At 43.4% G+C, this 25,610-nt stretch overlaps 2 protein-coding genes across 6 annotated transcripts in view; one reads left to right on the plus strand and one right to left on the minus strand.

Annotated features, from left to right (window-relative positions):
* The window catches only part of CTNNA2 (catenin alpha 2), a 952,135-nt gene that overhangs the window by 594,926 nt on the left and 331,599 nt on the right, over positions 1-25,610 (plus strand). The gene's annotated exons all lie outside the window — the stretch shown is intronic.
* Positions 23,608-25,176, minus strand: LRRTM1 (leucine rich repeat transmembrane neuronal 1). The gene has a single exon (XM_063079060.1). It carries the CDS (start codon positions 25,174-25,176, stop codon positions 23,608-23,610), a length of 1,569 nt encoding a protein of 522 aa, XP_062935130.1.

Here is a 25,610-nt window from a genome sequence, read left to right on the forward strand (position 1 = left end):
TGCGTTCAGAGTTTTTATTTAGGTTTTATGATGTAGGCACAGTGGATTAAATCATCATTGGCCAGGTGATTAAACTCAATCTTTAGTTCCCCTTCCCTCCCTGAAGGTCAGGCTGTCCCAGAGTTCCAGTCCTCTAACTACATGATTGGTCTTTTTGATGACCAGGCCCCATCCGGAAGCTGTCTAGAAGTCCCACCCTGAATCAGCTCATCAACATAACAAAGGCACTCCTATTCCTCTGCAAATTCTGAGGGTTTTTAAAGCTCTTTGCCAGGAACCCAGAACAAAGGCCGGATATATATTTTTTAGTACACCCCAGACTTATTTTATAAAAATGTCTTGGATTTGGCTTTTTGAATGGAATAAAAAATATATAAGGTCTTTATTCTGGATTCCTAGCAAAGAGCTTTAAAAACCCTTAGTGTGTCTTAATGTGTCTTGTCACCAGTCACACTTAATCTTGCTTATCACCAATCTTGAGAGGGAGTGGTTTCGGGGAAGTGCAGGCGTGTTTCCTGCCAAGTGGTCTATTTCAGGAGACAAGATCAACGTGGAAAACACCATAGTTCTAAGAACTACCCGTGCCAAGCCCTTTGCATGTTCTCCCTGTATCCCCCTACCAGCTTCATAAGGTAGTTCATAGAGGTGAGTAACAAGACACTGTTAGATGCAAACACATATCTGTACATTTCCAAAATTAGTTTTCTGCTAGTTCACATCATAATGTAGATTGGATTGTGTTATATTGAGATGTACAGGGAACTGGCATGGTCAGTATAAGTTCAGAGAAAGAAAGCTCAGTGGGGGAAAGGAGAGTCAGGGAAGGCTTGTGGAAAAGGCTGGACTTTAACAAGGTCTTGAAGTAACTGTAGAAACTAAGAGGATTAAATGGGGACCTTCTTGGTGATCCTAAGAGGAGAAAATGGGGACCTTCTCAGTAAGAGTAAAAAAAGGAGAAGATGTGAGACAGAAATAAGTTTGTGGTGTTCATGGATGGTTTAAATTTCCTTGCTCGAATATTTCTGGTTATAGGGAACTGATTTTCCCTTGAGTGGACCTATACCATTCTTCAACAGTCCTTTTGCTAGGTTTTCCCTTGTCACCAGCCAAGTCAACCTTCTGACAACTTCTCCTAAGAGCTCTGATTTGCCCTCCATAAAACAGTCACTAGAAGAGTGAAAGTTTCTCTCATGGCCCCCGAGTGTCTTCTTCCCACTGGTTAAACCAGCCCAATGCTTGCCCCCATCATTGAGACCATATGGTTCTCAATGCCCCAGTCACTGAAGCTGTCTTTTGGGATTGGGTGATGGTTAAGAGTCTTTTGTGACATCAGAGAGATTGGGATTTGACACCTGCCATTTACCAGCTGTGTATATTAATAAACTCCTTTGAACCTTAGTTTTCTCCTCTGTGAAGTAAGGATATTAATAACTCCTTCCTATGATACAGTAAAACTTGTATAAAATAATGTGGGCAAAATATTTAAGATGGTACCCCAAATATGGTAAATATTTAATATGTATTATCTATTATTAGGGTACTGTGTCTATTAGCTTTAGTGGTAATAAGAAATAAAATCATAAAGAAAACCCCCCAAAACTTTAATATGTTAAAATAAAAACAACTTCTTAGCTCATGATTCTGTGTGCTGGCAACTCAGGCTGGGCTCAGCTTGAGAATTCTAATGACCTTGGCTGGGCTCCCTTGTGCATTTGCCATCTGCTGGAGGTTGAAGGTCTCCCTCATGCGTATGGTGTTGGCTGGCTGCCGCACGTAGTTCTGCTCTTGTCATCCACCCAGTCAGCCTGGGGTAGTTCACGTAGTGGGGGTCCCAGTGTTCCCAGGAGCAACCAAAGGGCATGTCCTATTGTGTAAGTGCTATCCAAGTGCCCACTTGTGTCATGTTTGCCACTATCCCATTGGCCAAAAACAGTCCAGAGTTGGTGTGGGACAGCAGTGCTAAAGGTCATGGGTGCAGGGAGAGGGAAGAATGGTGGCTAATCTTGAAATCTACCCCAGATTAAAATTATCTTTCTAAAAAAGTCTTTTAGGGCAGGCGGGTTAGCTCAGTTGGTTAGAGCTCAGCCTTTAACACCAGTGATACCAATGGAGGGTGAATTATTCTCTTGAAGACTGATTTGTGTTTGTCTGCTGGTACATTAATGATTCTGTACCTCTGTGTGTGTGTGTGTGTGTGTGTGTGTGTGTGTGTGTGTGTGTGTGTGTGTGTGTGAGAGAGAGAGAGAGAGAGAGAGAGAGAGAGAGAAAGAGAGAGAGAGAGAGAGAGAGAGAGGAAGGAGAGGATAATTGAGAGGCAACTAGGATGGCCAGCCTAGAGAAAAGACCCGTGAGACAAGTGACATTGGTAGCCTCATGCCCATCTGGGCAAGAGGATCAGAGGAGGGCCTCCAGCTCAGGCCTGCCCACCTCTGCAGCACTTCATGCCCTGGTGAGTCATAGAGAGCAAGGGCACCAGACTTAACCTGGAAGGTTCTATTTCTTCCATCTTTCCCTCCATGCTGCAAACAGGTGTTGCATGCTATCTCCAGGATAGAGACTGGCGTAGCTGCAGTGTCGAGTGCCGGCACTGCTACTTCTTCTCCCAGTGATCATAGATGAACCATGTTGCTTTTTCATCTGTTTATTGAGTGCAATTGATTTGGTGATTGTGAAGGTATCTTCCAACTGCGATACTGTACAATTTTACAATACTGTACTATTTCCTCCTTTCCTTTTAGAACTTACCCATCTTTTGTCCTGGCTCTTCAGCTCCCAGCTTGTTGCTTTGATGGCACCCACCAATGGGTGGAATGGAATACCAATAAAAAAAATTGCATCAATAGAGTTGATTTCTGTGGGCAGGAGGACTTTTGTGTTCCCGTTCATTCCACCACACAGGGAGCCTTGAATTTTTCCTAGCCCAAGTGAGATGCAATGATCAACGCATTCATATTTCTATGTCATGCTTGGACTCCTGGGAGATATGCCTGATGACAGTAGAGGATTGTTCCACTGTAAGGTAGGGATAAAGCTTGCCTTTCTACTTATAACTGTTTTTAAGTAGAGTTAGTTGTTGCATTTGGAATAGGAAGAACAGCATTAGCTATGGGATTTGTACATTTACTCGTCCTCTGTGAGTCTTAGTTTTCTCATTGGTTAAACAATACCTACCTCACCATGTTGTTATAAGGATTAAATGATGTAAGATTCTATTCATGCCAAAGTCAAGGCCTGTCTCCTTGAATGACTTCAAACGATATTTGTTTTCCTTTCTTCCCTTCACCCCTTTGCTGAGCATATCAAATGGATTGTGTGTGTTGGCTGCAGCACTTTGTAATTGAAAGTACAAGATAAATAATTAGTTATTATTACTGACACCAGTCCATGCTCCAGGACCTGGAAAACACCAGGAGTTTCCCAGTGCTCAGAACTCAGCTGTGTTAGTGGCAACATGGGGGATGGACCCAGGCCTTTGCCCCCAGTTTAGAGCTTTGCCAACTGCTACCTTTTGCTAACTTCTGCTGCTTCCCTGGGAGGGTGACACATAAGTGGGGCTGTATGTATCAACTTAAGTTCTGGAGCCATAGGTAAGTACAACAAAAACATAGGCACCTAAGCTTGATTTAAGCCCTTTGGAGAATGGTACATTTAGATCAACTCTCTCAGCCCAATGCCACCAAGTAATGGCTGGGGCTTTGTAAAATCTTGTGCTTACCTTCCCCCCTTCTTTATTTTTCAAATCAAAAGCAAATTTTGATTTGCAAAGGACCCAGATACAATAATCTCACCTTTTCTGTAGTTTCATTTTCTGCAGTTTGTTACCCGTGGTCAACCACGGTCTGGAAATATTAAAGGAAATTCCAGAAATAAACAATTCATAAGTTCTAAAATGTGCACCGTTCTGTGTAGCATGATGAAATCTTGTGCCATCCCGCTCCCTCCCAACCAGGACATGAATCAGCCCTTTGTCCAGCGCATGCATCCACACTGTATATGTTCCCCGCCCGTTACTGTATAGGAAAAAACTTAGTGTATATAGGGTTCAGTATTATCCATGGTTTCAGACATCCACTGGGGGTCTTAGAACATTTCCCACAAGAATAAGGGGGCACTACTGTATCTCAGAAATACATTCAGTCAACACAAAGTATTATTTATTTCTTTTGGTGAGTTGATTTTTCTCTCTGGAAAGGTTTCTTTTTGAAATGCTGCGGGGAAATACCATCTTTTCTCTGCCCTCTCAAGAGAGCCATAAAATCCTATTGGCTATTAGCTGAAATGCCACCTTTTGGCTCCATTGATCTGAAGAGGTTTAGAATCCCCATGGTGACCAGAGATTAAATATACAGAAATTACATTCAGAAACTTTCCTGTGTGCTTGCTCAGGATCTGAGATGTTAAGGTGGTGCATTGTCAAGGCCCAGGCCAGGGTTATGAGCTCATCAGAAATTCAGAGACTAGGTCTGTCCAGCCTGTGGTATGCAGAAGTGATTCACTCCTAGAGGTGAAGTCATTGGTGCTCATAAAAAGGACAACTTCTGAATCAATGAGAATCAAGTCTGTACGATCCTCCAAATCAGTCTTTGGGGATATGAAGGATGAGAGAGTGATGAAAACACTCATCTTACAAATGGATTTAATCTGACATACACAAGTTAACTTAGAGGGGAGAATTTGAGAGTGAGGGCTTTAATCACTGAAATGGGTCATTAAATGGTTTTAAGAAGTTATTTTCTAAAGTGTGTACATTTGTGTCTTTGGGTATAAAGAACCAAATGGCAAATAATGAGATGGATTTGGTGTGTGAGACCTGCATGCAATGGAAGTAATCTCATAAATGCAACCCCAGAGATAGAACTTGTGCAATGTTTGAGTCGAGTTTTCAATGAGTATTGTTTGATAGGCTGGGGAAGTGCGCTTTTATGTCATTACTTCAATAGGAAGATATCTCAAGAGTCACAACAGATGATGACAGATTGCATATGCCTCCCCTTCACCCCCATTGCAGCTGAGGGCAGCTGGGAAGAGTGTCCTTGTGCCCTCCTAGAGCTCGAGGGGCAGATACCCATGCAGGGAGGACAGTTTTCCAGTCACTTCATATACTGAGCATACAATGAGAGAAAGGATAGAAGAGGGGAGAGGAAAGGAAGGGTAAGGAAGGGAAGAGGTGAGAAAGAAAAGGAGAGGGAAAGAGGGAGAGGGGGAAGGGAAAGGATTAGGGACTATCCACTAATAATTATTGAATGGCTAATTCTAGGCATCATGTCAGGTAATTTGCACTTGAATTATCTCAGTTTCCCTGATCATGGCACAATCAGCATGAGTGGAATAACCCCATTCATGGCAACACAACTGGAAGGGATTCTGCTTTCCTGCTTTAGCGGCAGTTACAGAAAGGGGCATTGTAAATTCAGCAGGACTACCCAAATTCTTATTAGATTATTTTAATGTTTTAATAAAGGCTTCTATTGTTTAAAAGATGAGAATGGTAACAATTGAGTGGAAATGCAAGCTAATTTATTGGGGAATTAAGGAAGCCTACCTCTGGATGGTGCAATACTGCCAGATCTCATTCTCTTCCAAAGGCAGAAGTTGCCCCAACATCTCCAGGCCACCCGATGCCAAAGTGCGCAGTCAAGGAACAAGGCTAACAATTGCAAAGATGTTGGCTGTAATTTTTAGCTCTGAGCTTTATCCGGAGTGGTTTCTCCAGCCCCTCCTTTTCCACAGCTGACCCTGAGCAGAACAGGAGCTTTGGCCTTTCCTCTCTCTGCTCTCCTGAGCAGTGGGCTTAACCAGCTTCATCTTCATTTCTCTGCAGTGATCTTCATTTCCTCTCCAATGCAATTTTCTCTTCATCATTTGGTCTTTCCATGGTTGTGAAACCCTCAACCCCATCTTTCTTGCCATGTCTGATGTTCAGTCACATTCTTTTTATCATCTTTGAGGATCCCTCAAAATCCTCACAGGGGAGGGGAGGATTGAACTCTGTCCCCTGAGAGATGTTGTTTTCTCTCTTAAGATACTGGTCTCAAGCTTTTAGATTGCTAAACTGCCCTGTCTCTATCCCATTCCATCTAAAATTTTGTCATATCAGTTAAGATGCTTGTGGTTGCAAGTAATAGAATCACTCAATTTTCAATGGCTTGAGTGATGGTTCCTTATTATCTCGCATAGCAATAGGTCAAGAGGTGGATGCCCCAGGCTAGACTCAAGGGCACAGTAAAGTCATCAAAGACCAGTCTCTTTCCATTTTCAGCTCTGTTATCCCATTTATTCCTTGTGTTTGTTCATTGCATGACTCAAGATGTTTGTCCATGGGTAAAATGGAAGGGAAATTTCCTTATATACATCATTGTTTTTATTCTGGGAACAAAATATTACTGAGAAATTCTCCAGCAAACATCTGTCCTACTTTGTCAGCCATGACATGTGATGGAGTTTGGATGTGTTGTCGCCTCCAAAACTCATGTGGAAATTTGATCCCCAATGTGGCAGTGTTGGAAACTGATTGAGTCATGGGGGTGGATCCCTCATGAATGGATTAATGCTCTCCCTTGGGGAGGGGGGATTAATGAGTGGGTTCTCACTCTATTAGTTCCCGCAAGCGCTCGTTGCTTAAAAAGACCCTGGCACCTTCTCTCTCTCTCTTGCTTCCTTTCGCCATGTGATCTGCTTGTATCTGCCAGCTGCCTGCTGTTTTTCTGCCATGAGTAGAAGCAGCCTGAGGCCCATGCCAGATGCAGCCGTCCCAGAATCGTAAGCCAAATAAACCTCTTTCCTTTATAAATTACCCAGTCTCAGGTATTTCTGTCATAGCAACACAAAACGGACTAAAACAACATGGCTTCAAGGAAGCTGGTAAAACCAATGTATGACATTTTTAGCCTTTATCATGTGGCAGACTCTGCCATCATGGATGAAGAAGATGGAAAAGGGCTAGTTGCCAATAGCATCTACCACACTGCTGTCTCTCTTACCACAACTTTTACTCTCAGTCTGGATCTAGAGACACTGAGAAAGGCTTCCAGCATCATACGCAAGTGTGTCCATCCCTGATGACAGTCAACCAACACCTCAAGATCAAGCCTGTGTGTCTTGACATTATTACCTCAGAATGATTTCTCTTTTCTTCCAGGGTATTCATGGAAAGATTGATGATCACCTTTCTTCTGGTCTTTGTACAAGAGTTAAAGTCTGGGGTCCCAGTCATTAGTCCCAATATGTCCCTTTATTTTTTTCCAATGGGCCCACTGTGTACTCATGCAAATAAATAAAACTTAGAGAAACCAAGAGTCCCAGTGGAAATGCAAATCAGGGTCCTCTTGAGGATATTCATCAGACACTCAAAGTCTGACATGGAATTAAATGGTCTCACTGATGAGCCTCAAGCACAAATTTATAAACGACACCAGTAACATGTCAGCCACCGCTCTATGCCTGGTGTTATACAGGTGTGGCTTGTGTGATAATAGTCAATGCAATGGGTATAAAATTTACCTTACAGCAAGGGTAAAAATATTTCACTTGCCTTTTTTTTTTCTTTCAAAATCACATCTAATCCACTTGACACTCTCTCTCTCTCTTACCAGGGAAATTGACTGTCAATCACTATAAAAATTATCTTACCATGTGAACCTGTCTTGATTGTGTAATGTTCCTGGAGGGCTGGTATTGGTCCAGAACTCTCAGGAATGGTACTCTGATCTTCAGGCCACTGACTTCCACTTACCTGCTACTGTCTGTGTCTGCACAGTCCCCAGAAGGAAGGCAGAACTGCTACTTCATGCCACCTTTGGGCAATGGAGTCTTTTCTTAGGATGGACACACTGGTGCCCATGACCCAGCCTCCTTAGGAGCTCCTCATAACCATTCCCTTATGGAGTCCTGCCACCTCCCCAGATCCCTGCTGGTTGCAACTGCAGTTTCCTTCCAATCTCAGACAATGTTCTGTAAAACTCTCTTTGCTCTGGATGCTCCAGCAACTCCCGTCAAGTACTTCCTTCTGTTTCTTTCCTTGTGAGATGATTCTTTCCTCAGGGGGCCTTAGGAAATACCACTCTGGACTTTGTTCTCCTTCTAACAATGAGTGTAGGCAAAGGATATAAGAGTGGTTAGTTGTTTTCTCACTGACTCATCTTGTTACAGATAGGATACATTCTTTATTGAAACCGAACAAAATTAGATTTGAGATTGTCCTGCTGATTAAGTATCCACTTTTAAAAAATCAAATCATCACATGCTGCTGAGCACTTCACCAGTGCTCTTGGCTGATCTTCCTTTCACTTGCCAGCCTTCAGGCTATTGCACATCATGTATTGTTCTCTTGGGAGGCCCTTTTTCTCCATTCTGCCTGTCAAATTCCATCCACCTTCTTAAACACAGTGCATTGTCCACCTTCTTTGTCAAGCTCTCTTCAACTTCCTACCCATTTCCTTGAACCAAGAAAACCCTCTCCTTTTGCTGTATCCTCAGAGGACCTTGCTACACCTGTGTTATGGTATGCATCAAATTCTATCTTTGGTTGTCATCATATGTGTAGACATTGTACCCATCTTATTAGTCTGTAAACCCTTTGAGAGTAGGGCCATGTCTTGCTCTCCTTGCTTCACCTATGGTGCCTAGAAACTAACTGAATTTATGCAAATCAGTTGTCCCCAGACAGGAATAGTATATAATTGGATACAAAATATATAGGCATGGTGTGTAAGTAAATTAATAATATAAACAATAAAAGGAGATGTCCTGGGGCAACGCAGACTGGTAAATATGAGTGCTAGGGACAATGACTATTCTAACACCTTCTGGTGGTAAGAGGAAGGACCATAGTGAGCTGAAGGCATCAGGAAAACCTTCATAGATGTCTTTAGAACTTGAACTGGATGTTGGGTCATAGTGAAAGTTTGAATGAGTAGAAAGGAAAGGATCGGAATGGGAAGGCATGGGCATAGGGAGGGTGACAGAAATGACTTCAGCATCTTGAGGTTGGTTTGGATACAACAGAAAGACCCCTCCCTAATGATGTCTTATGTTTTCATCAAATTTTACAACCTATAAAGTGCTGTCATATATATTATTTTATGTGACTCCATAACGTGAGGTTCATAGTCTGAATTCCGCTCTATTGCAAATAGCAGTTTAAAGGAGATTCACTGTGTACAGATAAAATGTACTTCACTGGCAATAGATATGCTTGGTACCAAGAGTAATGATTATGATGACAACGATGCTATTGATGGTGATGATTTCGATGACACTTACTGAACATTCATTGTGTGCCCAGCATGTGCAAAATGTTTTACATACATTAATACTAATCCTGCCAACACCTTCAAGGTAGAAAGTTTAAACCACCTGCAGATGAACCAAAATTGAGTTGCTTGTCCCACTTCCCACAGCTGGTAGATGGTGGAGCTGAGATGCATGTGTAGGTCTGATTTGTTACAAAGCTCAGTCGTTTTTCATTCTCTAGAGCCCTGAAGGCTGAGGACAAAGCAAACACAACAAAGAGAAGAGAACAGATTTTACTTCATGATATGTGCTTAACTCACATGTCCGATAGGGTATAAATGCAATCTGTGTTAACCAGCTGAAAGCTCAGTGCAAGGTAAAGGCATTACAGTTACTTAGTGCTTCCCTCCATTTGAGAGCATAGAGATGTGGGCTTGGGCAATTATTTTCTCAGTTAATGGCTTAATTCTGTTCTCAAGATTCAATCTTGATACTCAAACCATCTCCCCCTACCAACTCTGTTTATATTGAAAACCCAATGACTTATTTCCAGGCCTTCACCCTTAGTTGCTGCCCAGGGTCCCCCAGAGATAGTGTCCCAAGTGAGGGATATTTACCTGAAGGTGCAACAAACAGTTGAAACCCCATCACCTCTTTAGCACAGGGATTGAAAACCTCTTAGCGATCACCAGAAATTTATGTTTGCTGTTGGAAAATTGCTTTGGGAAACGATGTGGATCAGAGAAGTAAATTTCCTGTCAAGATAAACTATAGTAGTGAGCAAAGAAGAATTTGGTGGGGAAAAAAAGATCCCTAGGTATTTTATCTCATTTGTATTAACATTCTTTAATATTTACCACAGTCGTACTTTGTGAGCCAAACTGTCAGTAGAAGCATTGAACTACAGAGAAGATTCAGGAATTTCTCTGGAGAGGATACCTTCCGTCTCATTTTACAAACAGAAGCTGTTGATAACAAATGTGCTTCAAAGAGCTTGCAGTTGTTAAAAGAATTAAGGTGAAAAATGAAATCCCTAAAACCCCACCACACAGACACTAGGAATCCACTGCCTCCAGACTGGCCTGGATTCTTCGGCCTGTTTCCAGAAATTGCTGTTATACAGTCTGCACAGACGGTGGAGTGCTTGGACTAAGAAGGGAGGGGAGGAGGCTTGGCAGGGCACCAGCTTGGAGCTCGAATCTTCTTTTTCCCAAAGAGCTGGGCCTGATAGAAAATAAAAACAAAAACAGATCCTTTCCTTCTCTCACATCTGCTTTCATCCCAGTTCTTCTGGGTTGGTGGCCCTGGATAAACCGGTGGAGCCCAGCAGGTTGCTGCAGCTGAATTCTGCTTGCAGCTGAATGTGATGCTGTATTTTGCTACAGTTCAGGGCTGCTTGGCTGTGATGTCCAAGAACATAGTGTCTCATGGGCAAGCAGGTATGAGACCACATGGTAGCTTGTGCATAAGGGCTCAGAAAAGCAACGCGTGCACTTTTGATGGCAGTGATATGCTGCAATAAGTGATTATAATTGAACCAAGGTGGACTTCTGTTTCCAGCTTCTTCCAGAAGTCTCTGTTTAAGCTCTCAGCGGATCTAGCAGGTATATGCTGCTGGAGAGAGGTGTGCTCAGAGAAGGAGGACTGGGGATTGAATCTGTTGACACAACTGGGAAGAATCATTCTATTAAAAAAGAAAAAAAACAGGCATTCACTTGGGGCAAACCTCAGAGCATCTGTTGTGGCAGGTCCTGTATGAGGGGATCTTTGTAACTTCCTTCTTAACTAAGCATTCCAGCTGACTTCAACTAGCATAGAGAGGATGCTGTCTCTCCTTCAACCCATTTACTCTGCTAATTATTCTACACTACTGCTTTGCTAATTTCTACCCCAGCTCTCTCCTCTGTAGAGGTAATTTTTATATTTCCAGTTTAGTGTTCTCTTTAAATTAACCTCTTAAAGCCTCTTCTTAGTTTCTGCTTCTAGAAAACAATTGCTCCTAATATCCTTCACTTTTCCCCAGGTCTGTTTATAGAAACACAACCTGTGACTCTACGTTGATGATGGGACAGGGGCAGGACTAATACCAATTGAGAATTTACTGTTGACCAGCATTTCGTCAGACTGAATGATCTCTGATCCTCTATCTAAAAACCTGAAGGGCAGCTGTTGGTGTGTCCATTTTAAACATGTGGACATTGAGGTTCATAGACCTGCCTAAGGCCATTTGGCATACTTGGGTCAGACTCTGTGTTACAGGGTGGGAAAGTCAAGTGAAACGAGGGTCTTCCTGTCATGGAGCAAACAGTCTAGTTGCCTCCCTGCTACGTATGTGCTTGACCAAGGAGTCGTGAGGGACTTAATTCAGAGTAGTGACAAACAGCAGAAATTTAAGTCCCTGTGGAGGAGAGTTTGAAGTGTGTGACCCTGGGAGGTCACACTGTGTGGGTCGCCAACCACACAGCTCCCATCACCATCCCCCTTGATCTTCCAATGCCTTAAAACTTGCATAGGACCTCACGGCTTTTGAGTCTGTCACTCACAACTATCTCATTTCATCCTTACCAGATCCTTATAAAACAGGCCGAGCAGGGATTATATTTTGAATTTTATAGTCAAGGGAATTGAGGTCCAGAAAGGTGATAATTTACGTAAGCCAGTGAACAGCAGAGGCAGGACCAGGGCTCTATTAATTCCACACCCAATAGGTTTTTAACACATCATGAAGCCTCCAAATAAAGACAACTCTGGGATGTGTTGAGTGCATGAGGGGCTGATAAGACCAAGTCCCCCACATGGAACTGTGGCTGTCCAAATAAGCCCTGGATCCCAGTTTTCAGTAGCAAAGTACCCGGATTGCCTATGACTTCAAAGCCTCCACTGGTAACTTGCCATCAAGCTTCTACGTTTTGCTGCTATCTCTTCCCTGTATTAATCATTGTCTAGCTCAGTATTTCCCAGCCTTTTTTTCATTATCCCCCACTCCAAGAAAACTGTTTAGACATTCTTTTTCTGATCACTCTCTCGCCCTGGAATTTTAAAACGATATTAAATGTACTATATGTGTACTATATATGTATATGTGCTTTATACATAAAATTAGTAAGATTTTTTTTTTCACCTACACAAGAAGCAGTTTTTGCCCCTCAGGGCAATATTGCCCCTGTTGAGGATACGTGGTGCAGATCATAACTATGTATTGGGTAAAGAAAAAAAGGAAAGAAGGACAGTTGTTGGAAAGGAGAGAGGGAGGGAGGGGAGGAGAAAACAGACAACAAGACAAGCCAGTAAAGACACAAAACACTAAACTGAAGTGTTTTAATTAGTCCTCGATTTCCCAGCAGCTGCAGCTTTTCCTGGAACACAAGCGTACTTCAAAAAGTTGGAGGAAAAATAAAATTAAAAGATAATATGAATCTTTCCATGAACTTTTTGAAGACCCCTTGTATAGATTCATGTATTGGCCAAAGTATTCCCAATATTCCTGTCCAAAGCTGGAGCACAGCATGCTTTACCCCTTCTTGTGAGTAAATCACAAGGAACAGGGTGTGACCTAGGACAGATTCAACTTCCAGTATCATTCCCTAGGTGTAAAAGAGAATGTTTACTCTGACCGTAGTTCCTACTTGTGGGGTTGGGTAGGTCTCTAGGGACACTGGAGCCTTCCCTTGGGAAAAGTTTGATGAGTTCACCACTTTGCCTGTTGATAAGTGACAGCAAAGGTGAATGTTGAAAATGACTCTTACTTTCCTTCCCCTCCTTAACTTCACACCCTGACTTCCAACTCAGACAACTAGAAGGAAAGCCAGGATTCACTGCTACAGACGTAACAAAGATAGGCCTGGACAGGTGGAATTGACTTGCCCAAGGGTCAGGAGCAAATTAGTGGCAAAGCTGGGACATAGATTCTGCCTTTTGATACAGGACCTCCTCTCCCAGAAGAGAGGGTCAACCTCGGATGTGTACGTCTTCCTCTGTTACATTAGCTTGAGCAGCATCGAACCATGGCTGTTGGTACACAAAGAAAAAGCTTCTTTAAATAACATCAGCAAATCTGTTACATCTGAAGACATGTGCTTAGTGTCCCAGGGGCCAGACGATTTAATATTGCCGATGTTAAGAGTTTGGGAGTTAGATAACAATTGCAATCTGTGTAGTGGCTTCCCACCTTCAGAAACTGACTACAGATAGCAAACAGCTCAGAAGTGGAAATGACTTTTGCTGTATCACCAAAGACCCATGTGGACATTTCTTCCTGGAGCTGGCCACCGGCCTTTGGGCCATGTAAAAACTAAAAGATGGTGCAGACCCCCCATGTGTACAAGAATGTTTGTGCACATGCACACACGTACTCCCTTGGTGGGGAAGATTGGCCAGGGCTGCCTGACCAGTGATAAAGCCAAGCCAATTAGGCACCAGAACACAGTCAGTGAGTTGCATACTGGCTAAGCCCTGGGGCAGCTGGGGAGCTGTGAAGGAAGCCATGTGTGCCTTTGGGATCATCTAGACTCCCATCTCCATCTCCTTAGCCCTCTCCTTTCAGTCCCAATGCTTTCAGGAACTCAGGTTTTTGGGCATCACCCTACCACAGAAGAAAACTGAAGTACAAAAGACCTGGTTTTGTCTTGGCTCAGTCCTTTCCTGGCTGTGTGATCTTGGTTTGTTTATCTTTTATTAAAAATATACTTATCTAGCATTTGCCATGTGCCAGGCACTGTTCTAAGCACTCGACAAAGAATAAACCATTTAATTCTCAATGACAACTGATTTAATTCTCATAACAATCCTATCTCCATTTTATAGATGAAGGAACTGAGAATCAGAAAGAAAACTTGCCAAAGTCACTCAGCCAGAATTGGAACCCAAGCAGTGTGTTTCCCTTGACACATCCTACCATGGTGATTGACCTTGGGCATGTCACTGAACCTCCCTAAACCTCGTTTACCTGTTTCTAGATTAAGAATGCTAATACTTCTCTGGACAAGGAGGAATGAAGGTTTGTTGCAGGGTTTAAATGAGAAAATGTTAAGGATTTAGCAGGTTTCCAGGCACCCAGTAAGTAAAATATATAATAAACACTCCCATGGGTTGCCGTTTATAAATGGACCGGGATGAAGTGGAGGTCTCTTCTGTACATGGGAGTTGATTCTGGCAGACCTGTGCCAGCCAGCACAGGCCTCTTGCAAACGCCTCATCTTCATAGGTGCAGTCATTTACAAGTTAAGTGGTTCTATTTTGTTCACTCAACAAATGTTGACTTAATCCCTGAACAAGAAATGTTGTGCTACTTTGAATGAGCTGAGCAATGTAATTAGAACTAACATAAAATGAGTGATATGTTCTCTTTAGTTGCATTTCAGTTATAATGCAATTTCTCCTCTTCCTCCCTACGTTACATTTGTTCTTTTCTTTTCATACCTTTATGATTTTTGAAATCATGTGCACAAAAGGATCAATAATAGAGACTCAGATAAAAATGGTCTGGGCAGCAAGCAAAGGGAGTGATGCTGAATTCCAAGAAAGACCATTATTTTTAGAATAAAAATTTAAAAACTACAGATGCAGTTGCAGGGAAATATAGATTGCACCACAAATGCAATTGCTACGGAGCAGAGACAGTGAGAAAAAATCACAGAGTGCATGGTTGTTCTGCAGCTGAGGGACAAATAACAGGATTGCCTTGGCCAGCGGAAGACAGATTGTTGCATCGTTCCATTAATTGTGTGTAACTTGGCTTTTCCAGAACTTCCTATGTCAGACTAATCCAACTCTCACGTGGGCTGAGCCTTCTCACTTTTATTCAAGGCTGCCTACAAGATCTCTGAGTTAAAGATCCCTGCCACGTCTAGTTTGCAATATTGAGAATTCTTAATTGAAGATAAACACACTAATGATGAACACCTAAAAATGTATGATTTTTAACAAGGACATTGGTTTAAGGAGGTAAAATATGCTGGAAGACCCAATCTTTATTCTGGCTTTATTTTAAGCCCCATAAACTGTTGGTAGACTTGCTGTTGTATGTGAGCATTTGCCTGTGTTATTTCATTTAAGGAGAACGAGGCAAGATCTCCTGTCCAAATGTATGTCACTCAGCTATTTTAATGCCTGAAATTCTAGCATCAGAATTATTAAGTTTTTTTTCTCCCGAAGATTCTTGTTTTAGCTACAAAAATCTCTGGGTAGAATTATTACTACCCATCAATGTCCTACTAGGATTGGGTTTTCACATTCTTGGAAGAGCTGGTAGAAAAGTTGTTGATGACAGTGGGCTGAGTGGGAAAGGGGAATATTTTGGTGCTGGAGGTATTTGGAAAGAACTTACATCTATTTGGACATCTCCTGGGCATCGTGGAGGCTCCTGTGGCAAAGAGGGAAGTGTCATACATGGGGTGGGGGTGGGGACACAGAAGGGGCAGTGGTGAGACTCTGATGCCAAACTTTGTAACTGTAGACTCCAGTTGGAGGAGAAGGTGTAGGAGTGTGTGCACAACGTGTTTTCCAGGACTCCTCTTAGAAGAGTTACTGATGTGTGTATTTTGAGTAGGACGGGCTCTGCCTTATCATGACACAACCAATCAGAGAAGAAAACAAAGAATTTAGAAGAGGCAGTTCTAAGTGCCACCCCCCAGCAGTAGCAATGACCTCGGGCAAGCTGCTGAACCTCTTCTGATCTCAGTCTTAATAATGGGACAAGTTTATATCTGCCTTGTGAGACTGTGGGAGAATGAAAACAAAATAATTGGAAACAGCACTTTGTAAAATAGAGTGCTCAGAAACAAGTTCTAAGCACCTATGCTTGCACATCTTTCTCATACCAGTACCAAAGGTGGAGTTAATGGGGGCCTCACTTAACCCTGACCCCATCCAGCCCAGCCACCAAGCCAACCATGTATTTTTAAAGAGCTGCAGTCAGGTTCGTTGATCTTGTAGACAGCTGAGCTGCATCTTGCTGTGACTCTCATGACCCTCTGGCTCGATGCTTCTCACCCTCAGCTGAACTTTGGAATCACCTGGGAAGCTTTAAACAAATCTCATCAAGGCTGCACCCCAGACCAATTAAATCAAAATCTCTTGGGGTAAGACCCGGGCATCAGTATTCATTAAAGCTCCCAAGTGGGACCAGTGTGCAGCTAGGGTTGAGACATACTTTCCTTACTGGGTAAAAGAGAAGGAAGATGCAGCTAAAGAATGAATTATTTTTTCTCATAAAGCAGGGGGAAGGGGGGAATGACTTTCCAACATTGCACTGAGAAGCAGCAATTAGCCAACCTAGTAGATCAGAATAAAAAAATGAGTGAAAAGGACTGAGGAGTCAGTGTGTCACAGCTGCTTATAATGATTACTTGAGCAATATAAAGCACAAATCTTGAAACTCTCTCCTCTTGCTCTCCTTTTCTTTTTTGTCTATTCCCTTCTCATCTCTTCACCCCCATCCCCCTCATTTTACTGAAAGGCTCTCAACTGCTAATATCAATTGTGGCCACTCACTCACAATATAGTAAGTTATTTTAGGAGTCCTGTACTTCTTTCCTGCCACCCACCAGCTTTTTCAATTGGTCCTACTTCATAGCACGTCCTGTGTCTCGGGTCTCATGTGTGGGTGAGTGTGTGTCTCTCTAGAACTCCCTTTCATCTCTGCCTGCACATTCAAAAAATCCTATTTTTCCACTAACACATGCCTGAGCCTTCTCATCTGTTTTCCAGCATCGCCACCTACCTCTTTGCAGCCCCTGTCTTTCTCTGGGTGGTTTTGTTAGCTACCTTTTCTCATTCATATGCCAGCAAGTCTGATGACTCAGAATGTCTGGGGAATGGGAATTCAGGGGAATTTTAATTTTCTGGTTAAGTGACACTAGCTTGAAAACCACTTTTGTTTCATGTTTTATTGTTGGGATAAATTGGTAAAGTAGAAGCCCAGAACTGGCAGGATGCTTAGGAACACCTGGATGAGTCCTCCTGACAGCAAAGAGACAGAGACCAACTGCAGTGAGATGATTCAGAGATGACCCCATGTATCAGTACCTGGTCTAAAGACCACAACTTCTGCCTTCTAGACCCCGTTTCTTCCTGAGCACTCACTCAACCTGCCCTGCAGAAATATTCTGATTAACCAGGACCAGTCAAATGTAAATTGCATTCTTTTAAGCGAACTCTCCAGTCCCTTATAATGTTCATCTACCCATGAATTTCACTCATCTATGTTGCCTGTCTGGCCCCAGATAGATTTCAGTTTGCAATACCTGAATCTCTAGATCATACTGTTTTTAAGGTCTGAGATCATTTACCTGATTAATATGTCCACCTGCTCAGTAGCCTAAGCACGTTGATTTCTTTAAACGGAGGCTTATTCCCACCTCAGAGAAATTCCAGTCTTGGCTGGGGAAGGAGAAAGCACAGGCAGGTGGGCTGCATGTTCAGACTCCAGAACACCTCCTGGAAGGAATATCAAGTTTCTCAATTTCCTCCTTGTTAATTAAATCTCCACTGTTAACTTGATTTTTTGTTCTCTGTTTCCTAAATGAGGTATTGCTGAAGAAAAAGTGGGTCAGTTGAGAGTTCTAACTAGTTTTGTCCTAGTTAATTTAAGTTTTGCCATATGTTCTTTGAGAAGCATGCTAACTATGGGTCCTTTTGCTGATTAGCAACCAACCTGAGGGTTTTTAATTTAGACTTCCAGTTCCCTAGCAAAAGAGAGAAAGATTAAAAAAGAATAGATCTAGGTGTACCAAAAGCTAAGTCAGAAAGACCACTCCATGTAAAGCTGGAGCACATGTTGGTGTAGTTGGCATCATGATTTTACACTGTGGAGCAAGGGTTCTCAACTTCAGCCGTCTTGATATTTTGGGTCAAATAATTCTTTGATGCGGAGGAAGTCCTGTGCATTGTAGGAGGTTTAGCAATATGCATGAACTATACGTGAGAAACACCTCTCACCACCACCATGTGTGAAAATCAATAATATCTCCAAATATTATCAAATAATGTCCACTGGATAGCACATTTGCCCCTGGTTGATAACTACTACCATAGAAATAGTCCATTTAATCACCAAGACAGAAATGTGGTTAAATCCCTAATAGTAACATATGAATGCCCATATCTTACTCTCTCCAAGTCCAAAATCCCCTGCTAAGAGGTTGGACTGGATGATTACTGGCCATTTTTTCTCCTGGAAGCCTGTGAGAGGTCTCCTCTGTTGGCAGAGCCCTGTATTACCAATTACCAGCATCCAGAACAAAGTCATGGTCAAAATTCAAGCACTGCACCCAGGGTATTTAACAAGAATGTGTTAAGCATGTGCCCTGTGCCCAGTGTAGTCCTAGGCTTTTTGCTGGGTGTAGGAGTGTGTGTGTGGGGGGGGCAACTGTTCATGTAAAAAAGAAACAGGGTGTCATGAAAAGGTCACCAAACCAAATGCTAGTGCTCCCAATCACTAGGTAGGTGACTTTGTACACAGTACTTAATCTCCTTAAGTCTCACTTTCCTCAAGTAAATATAAGGTTGCTAGTGCCTCCCTCACATATTGAGACCTAGGTAGATAAAGGCACCCATACCAAGTAACCATTTGGTAAATTTTATTTCTCCATCTCATTTATTTGGTCTGAACCTTAACAATGCAGTAGCCAGATCCTTTACTTTGAACAAAAAAAAAGGTCTTTGAAACTTGTGTCCAATTGAGGAAGGCCAGGAGATGGCACCTAGTAAGCACCATGCTCACCCAGTGAGCAAACGGGCCATCCCTATATGGGATCCGAACCTGTGGCCTTGGTGTTATCAGCACCACACTCTCCCGAGTGAGCCACGGGCCAGCCCGCGCCTAGTCAGAAGTAAGAATTTTGCCTCCTGAATGTCAGGGAAAAAAAAAAAAAAAAAAAAAAAATCAGAGTAGGGCACTTTTTAATGAAGAAATACATTTCTTATCCCCAAGGTGGAAAATACTCTTGAAAGAATGCATTGTCATTTGCTGTTCTCACCATTAGACAGGAGGTATGCCCTCTGTGTGGCATGAGAAGCCCAGAAGATCCCCAGCCTGCAAAGCACCTGCTAGCTCATAACTAATGCCTGAAGACACCATCATCAACCATATCAGCCCTTCATACCTTAATTGTGACTAATTTGATCACATTCTTTCCTGAGTAAAAGTTCGATCACAGAAGAAGAAAGTAGGAGGGTAATTAGTGCTGGAAGTTAGTTATGTAATGTGGGTGTGTGTTTGGGTATGTGTTTGTATACAACTATATATGTATATGTGTGCATATGTGTATGTGTAGTTATATATGTGAAGATAGATAGATGGATATGTGCATGTGTATATTCCTAAACCTCTCTCAACATATACTTCAGGAGCCTGTTTAATAGTCATATTCTAGCTAATTCCTTATTTGACATTCCACCAATTGCAAACCTAAATCAACCAACATAACCACCCATTTAGAGGAGAAAATTGATGTTTGTTTTGACTACTCTGAAATATTATGATACCCATTCTCCAAAACAGAAACAGTTTCTGGTCCTTCAATAATTTTCTCTTTGAGAGGAGTACCTGATGACTTTTATTTTGCCAGAATATGTGATCCATGGGTGTCCCTTCTACTTGGCCATGCCAGACAGAATAAGCATCAAACTTGTAGGCAAGTCAATTAATATAAATCAGAAATACAGGTGGCCCTTAATGTCACCAGTAAGCTGCATGCAGTTGCTTAGAAAACTTGGGAGGGATGACAAGTGGTGTTTGCCCCTCTAATTACTTACACTTTCTCATACATGTGTTGTTGATGCTAAGTCACACCAGATGTCTGCCTTCCTGAGGGCAGGGAGAAAAGGTAAGGCACTCTTATATTTTGAAGAACTTGAAAGAATATAAAAAAATGGTTTTAAAAAACCCATGTCCTTTTACTGGAATGACCTTTTTTTTTCAATGGTAACTTTGCAGTCTTGGAAGCATAGAGTGTGTTGTGGGATAGGGGGTCTCAACTATCATGGCTGAAGTCTGAGCATTAGGGGCTTTTTTCTCTGAGGTTAGCCAAAAGATGGGTTTTATTTAACCTGCTTCCTCTAGCACAACCTAAAAAACTATCAGGGCTAAGACTGGTGTGAGGGTATCATTTGTCATTTGGAAAGACTTTTTTCCTGTATAAATATTCAAAAAACCATAGCTGAACTTTAATCAGCTGGGAAGGTACTGCAAATGGAGGGTTAATCCATCACAATGCCCAGGATGAGACGTGAATTGTGGCCTTAAGTTCTTTTCAGAGAGCACAGGATAATAAGATTAGCACCCTCTGTGGGAAGAACAAAAACAGGTGCTACACCTTTAAAAATTCGATTCTCTTTTAAATGCTCAGTAGTTTGCTTGAAGGGGTCAGAGCAAGTTTCTTGAAGCTTAAAGATTAATTTGAGAAAGAAAAGATTTCACAAAACCTTAGTTAAAACTACCGCTTTCCCTTATTCTTGCCTTCTCCCTCTTCTGCCATTCTCCAAAGCAAGAGGCACATGGACATGAAATGATGTGAGCTAAATTCCTGCTTGTGTAGAAAACATTTGCTTGCCTACAAAGACACACAACACAGAAACATGCAAACACACACACACAAAATATGAACACAGCTCTCTATGGCCATCACTTGCTCTTAAGTTCCCAAGCTGTAGTTTCCTCTTTCCAGTATCTTTCATTAGATTTACATAGACTTAAGATCTGCAACATATATGATGTTTAGCCATGGATGGATTGGGGGGTAGCATAAAATAAAAACATGATTATTCTTTTTTCATGGCCACATGGGAAAAAAATGAAAGAAAAAAAGTCTTGGGGGATGGGAGATAAACTACAGTTTCCAATAACCATATTTCTAGGGGGTCAGGGAGACCTGTGGTTCTGATACTTGCCAGAAAGATTTTGCTTCTGGAAGCTTTTCCTAGAAACACACCAACACAGCCCCTTATTTAATGCACCAAGCCACAGCAGCTTTTGGCACTGTATTCCTGTAGCCTTCCTATGAGGAGATTAAGTTAGTGGAATCCAAGAAGCCCTCCTTCAATTGCCACGCTTTGGGATTTTTTTTTCCCCAAAACAGTATACTGTTTTTTCCGATGGTCTCTAGTGGGGTTTAATTATAGATGTGAGGCACATTCCCGAGAGAACTTGTTCCTGCTACCCAGGCCCTGAGTGGTATCCTTTTTAGAATGGCAATCCCAAATGATCATGCTTGAAGTAGACCAAAACCTGTTCTTCAAAGTTATCAAACAAAACACCTCTTTTCTAGAACATTAAACAGTTTGAATGGGTGTTGTGAGTCTGGTGTGTGCCATAATGTCATGTTTCAATGCTAAACAAAGCAGGAGGAAGTTTCCGGGTCAAGAAGAAGGGGTGGGGGAGGGGGAGAGAGAGAGAGAGAGAGAGAGAGAGAGAGAGAGAGAGAGCTGTCTCTCAAGGCTTAACATCTTAAGGACATTTGCAAAATATTTCTCTTGAAAGAGCCTCTTTGAATATTTTTAGGTATACTGGTTTCTCCATAGGTGGAAGAGAAACCTACCATCAATCCTTAATCCTTAGCTTAAGTAAACCTTCTGGTGATGCCATTCTATATTTCAAAAAGCTGATTTTGCCTCTTTAGGGTGGTTGCTGGAGGCATTTGCATTTGGGGGCATGGTGGTGTGTGTGTTTCTCCCATCCCTCTTCCTGCTATTTGGGTTTCTCTCTTATAAAAGGCAAAAAAAAGAAAAAGAAAAAAGAAAAATGCCAGTCTTTTGTATCATTTAGAGGGGTGAGAGAAGGACTTCCGGACATGGGCAACATTGGTTAAGTTTTCATCATCTGCCATCCATGACAGTTTATTTCAATCATACATTTGCTTAAATTCTTAGCTGGGAAAGACCCCTCCATCCAATGCACACACCCCTCCACTTTTTCTTACCTACACCTACTAACTGCTACTACCACCACCTCCTCATTCTTAAATTTAATTCAATAAAAAACTGAAATCTTAGTGATGGACCTGGAAACCTATGAAGGGTGGGAATGAGCAGTCATTAATCTAGACACAGAATAAAGTAAAAGCCACAGGAAAGACGAACGTTATACCAAAGAGCAATCTGAGAATAGGCAACTTTTCTGTTCTGGGTTAAATTATTCCCATCTCAGTCATATTCAAACACAGGGTGGAAAGATGATCTTCTATCCCACCCCACCCCGATGGCTGATGCATCACGTCTGCTCCTAAAGTCTCTTGCTCCAGATCATTGCTGTATATGCATTCATTCACAAGGTAGGATTATCTCCTCGTTCCCCGTAGTAACTAGGAGTGTGCTATCATTGCTTGGGAGCCTAAGCTTGCTGCAGTCTTAGCAAAATGCTCCAGAAGCACAGCTTTCAGCACTGAACATTGGAATGCGGCCTCCTTCCCCTCAGCCAGACCATAGAGAGCAAGTGCTGCGGTGCTCTCTTTAACCCCAGAGGGTATGAAAAAGAGCACAAATGCTACTAAGTCTGGTGAATCAAAAGCAAAGAGAATTGTGAACAAGTGGCATTAGGGGGTGAAATTTTGAGTTGATTTGAAAGATGGTTACATTAAGTGCAAAAATGTTTCTTGTTCATAGGACAAACTGTCTGGCACTGATTTTTAAAAGCCATTTGCAATGATCTCTGCCTTAAAGGCTGAGCAACGATGCCTAGTCCTCAGTCCACCTTTTCCCCTTGCTTTGGGTTAGATTGAATTGCCACCCCCAACCCCCAGTAATATAAAGAGTCTTGCTGGGGTTTTTTTTTCAGACCTTAATCATGTGGGGTAAATTAACCTGAATCATTACAGTAATAAGCTTTGTTTGCTCTTCTTGAAATTTCATATTGAATCTGACTACTTTGCTCCTGGATTTCTGGATTTACCCTCTGGCTACTGGACAATCCCCTTTCCCCCTCTGCTCCAGAAGGAAATTTTAACTGTTGCTTCTCTTGTAACACAGGTAACAATTCATTTAGGTTACACCAGTCTGTAAAAACTGTAAATGCTATTTTATTTTAAACATTTTAGTTTACAAAAAAAAAAAAAAAAAAAAAATCAATGATAGGTACCTTTTTACACTCTCAGATTCCTGAATATGGACAGATCTTCAAAGAGAGGAAGGAGTTTTCATATGAAATTTAAGATAGACTGTCCTGAAGGTTGTGGGGTGGGGTTTTTTGTTGTGTTTTAATTTCGTTTTTGTTTTTAAGACACAATAAAGCTAAAATGTCAAGTCTCTGGGAGAGATCCCCTCATAGTTTCAGTCAAGGAGCATATCAGAGCACAGACAAGGAGACCCCAGCCTGGTGCCTGCCGGCCGCCCCGGCTGCCCAGGCGTATTTGGTAGCGCATGGGTTGAGAGCCACTGGGACAATCACACCTCGCATTCCCTCGCGGGCTGCTGGTGGCAGGTACACGAGCCGTACTCGTTGATGATGACCAGGGCTCCCTCGATGTGGTTCGGTTTGTAATCAACGTAGTATTCCTGGGCAGACATGGCAGCCATCTGATGCATGGTCTGTTTCTGCTTTTGCTTCCTGCGCTGCGTGACAAAGCACTGTCTGAGCTGCCTGAGGCTGGCTGGGAAACACTTCCAGGACACGTAGAGCACCAGGACCACGATGAGGAAGGAGAAGATGAGGGCCATGGTGCCGGTGACCACCTTGTGGATCTGCACGGCATTCTCCGCGTGCTCGCCGCCGGGGAGAGCCACGGTGGCAGGCTCGGGCGTGCCGTCGCGCTGCCCCTCCCCGCCGTCCGCGAGCGTGGTGGCCGAGCTGGTGGGGGGTCCCAGGTCACTGCGGTTGGTGACGGCCGACAGCAGGTGGCCGCTGGTGGGCTCGGCCCCATCCTCGCACAGGTGGAAAGCGTACACGGCGTCCAGGACGTCCTCGCCCTGTGCGTACTCTGGGCTGGCGCACTGCAAGTTGCCATCGTAGCGCCCCTGGAAGTTGCTGAGCCACGAGGCGAGTGCACACACGTTGCGTCCGCAGTCCCAGAGGTTCCCAGCCAGGGTGATGCTCGTCAGCGACTTCCAGGAGTTGAGGATCTGGGGCTCGATGTAGGTGAGGCGGTTGGAGTCCAGTTGCAGGGACTGCAGGTGCGGCACCGTCTCGAACACATGGGGCTCCATGTACTCGATCTCGTTGCCCGACAGGTCCATTTTCTCCAAGTTCCAAACCCAGTCCAGCGAGCTGACCACAATGGCCACCTTGTTCCTCCGCAGGCAGAGCGAGTGCAGGGAGATGAGGCGTGGGAAGTGGGCGAAGTTCACCTTGACCAAGTCGTTGTGCTCCAGGTGCAGCTCAGTGAGCTTGAACAAGCCAGCGAAAGAGTTGCGCGCCAGACTCTTGAGCTGATTGTATCCGATGTCGAGAAACTTGAGGCTGCGGCAGTCCTGGAAGATGCGCACGGGCACGAACTGGATGGCGTTGGCCCGCATATGCAGCGTGGTGAGCTTCCGCAGCCCATGGAAGAGGTCGGGCGCGAGCGCCTGCAGCTTGTTGTAGGACAGGTCCACGCTGCGCAGGTTGGGCATGGGCCGGAAGGTGGTGTTGGCCAGTTGGGTGATCTGGTTGGAACTCAGCGTGAGTTCCTTAACTCGGCGCAGTTTCTGAAAGGCGTCCCCCTGCACCGAGCAGATGTGATTGTGATCCAGATAGAGCCACGTGAGCTGCATTAACCCCGTGAACTGGCCGGCGCGCAGCTCCGAGAGGCTGTTGTAGCGCAGGGACAAGCCCAGCAGGCCGGACAGGTTGTGGGGCGCCTCGGTGAGGTTGAGCGACTCGCAGTACAGCAGCCGCCCCTCGCACCGGCACAGCTGCGGGCACCCGCTGGGGGCGGCGGGCAGCATCTGAAAGCAGGCCCCCAGCAGACACAAGACCACCCCCGAGGGCCTCCTCAGCAGCCAGTATAGACAGAGACCGAGCAGCAGGAAATCCATTAGCGAGAATCTTTCCAGAGAGACTGGAGAATGTCCATTGGAAGCGCTCGGTCAGAAATCTACATCATATTTTATTCCGAGGGAGGGGAAGCGGGGGAGGGGGAGAAAAGGGCAAAAAATCAAATAAATATATAGAAATCGAGAAGGACCCCCCCTCCCCAAAACCACACGTTCACCTCTAAGCATGCAGAAAGCTGAGCAGCATAGAAAGTTCACAGCCACGGAAAGATCAAAGAGATGGTGATTTGGTCCATGTTAGATGCTGCAGCAAAGAAAAGGGAGGAAAAAAAAAAAAATCTTCGGGAAAGAATTTAATTAAAAAGTGTCTTACCCACCCTTTTCCAGAGAGTGACAACCTCCATTCAGCTGCTCCCTTTGTGTGCCGGCTAATTATATGCAGGGCGAGAGAAGACCCCTCTGTGTTTCCGAGGCAG

The sequence above is a fragment of the Cynocephalus volans genome, chromosome 14 (assembly GCF_027409185.1).
Source record: "Cynocephalus volans isolate mCynVol1 chromosome 14, mCynVol1.pri, whole genome shotgun sequence".
Classification (NCBI taxonomy): domain Eukaryota; kingdom Metazoa; phylum Chordata; class Mammalia; order Dermoptera; family Cynocephalidae; genus Cynocephalus; species Cynocephalus volans.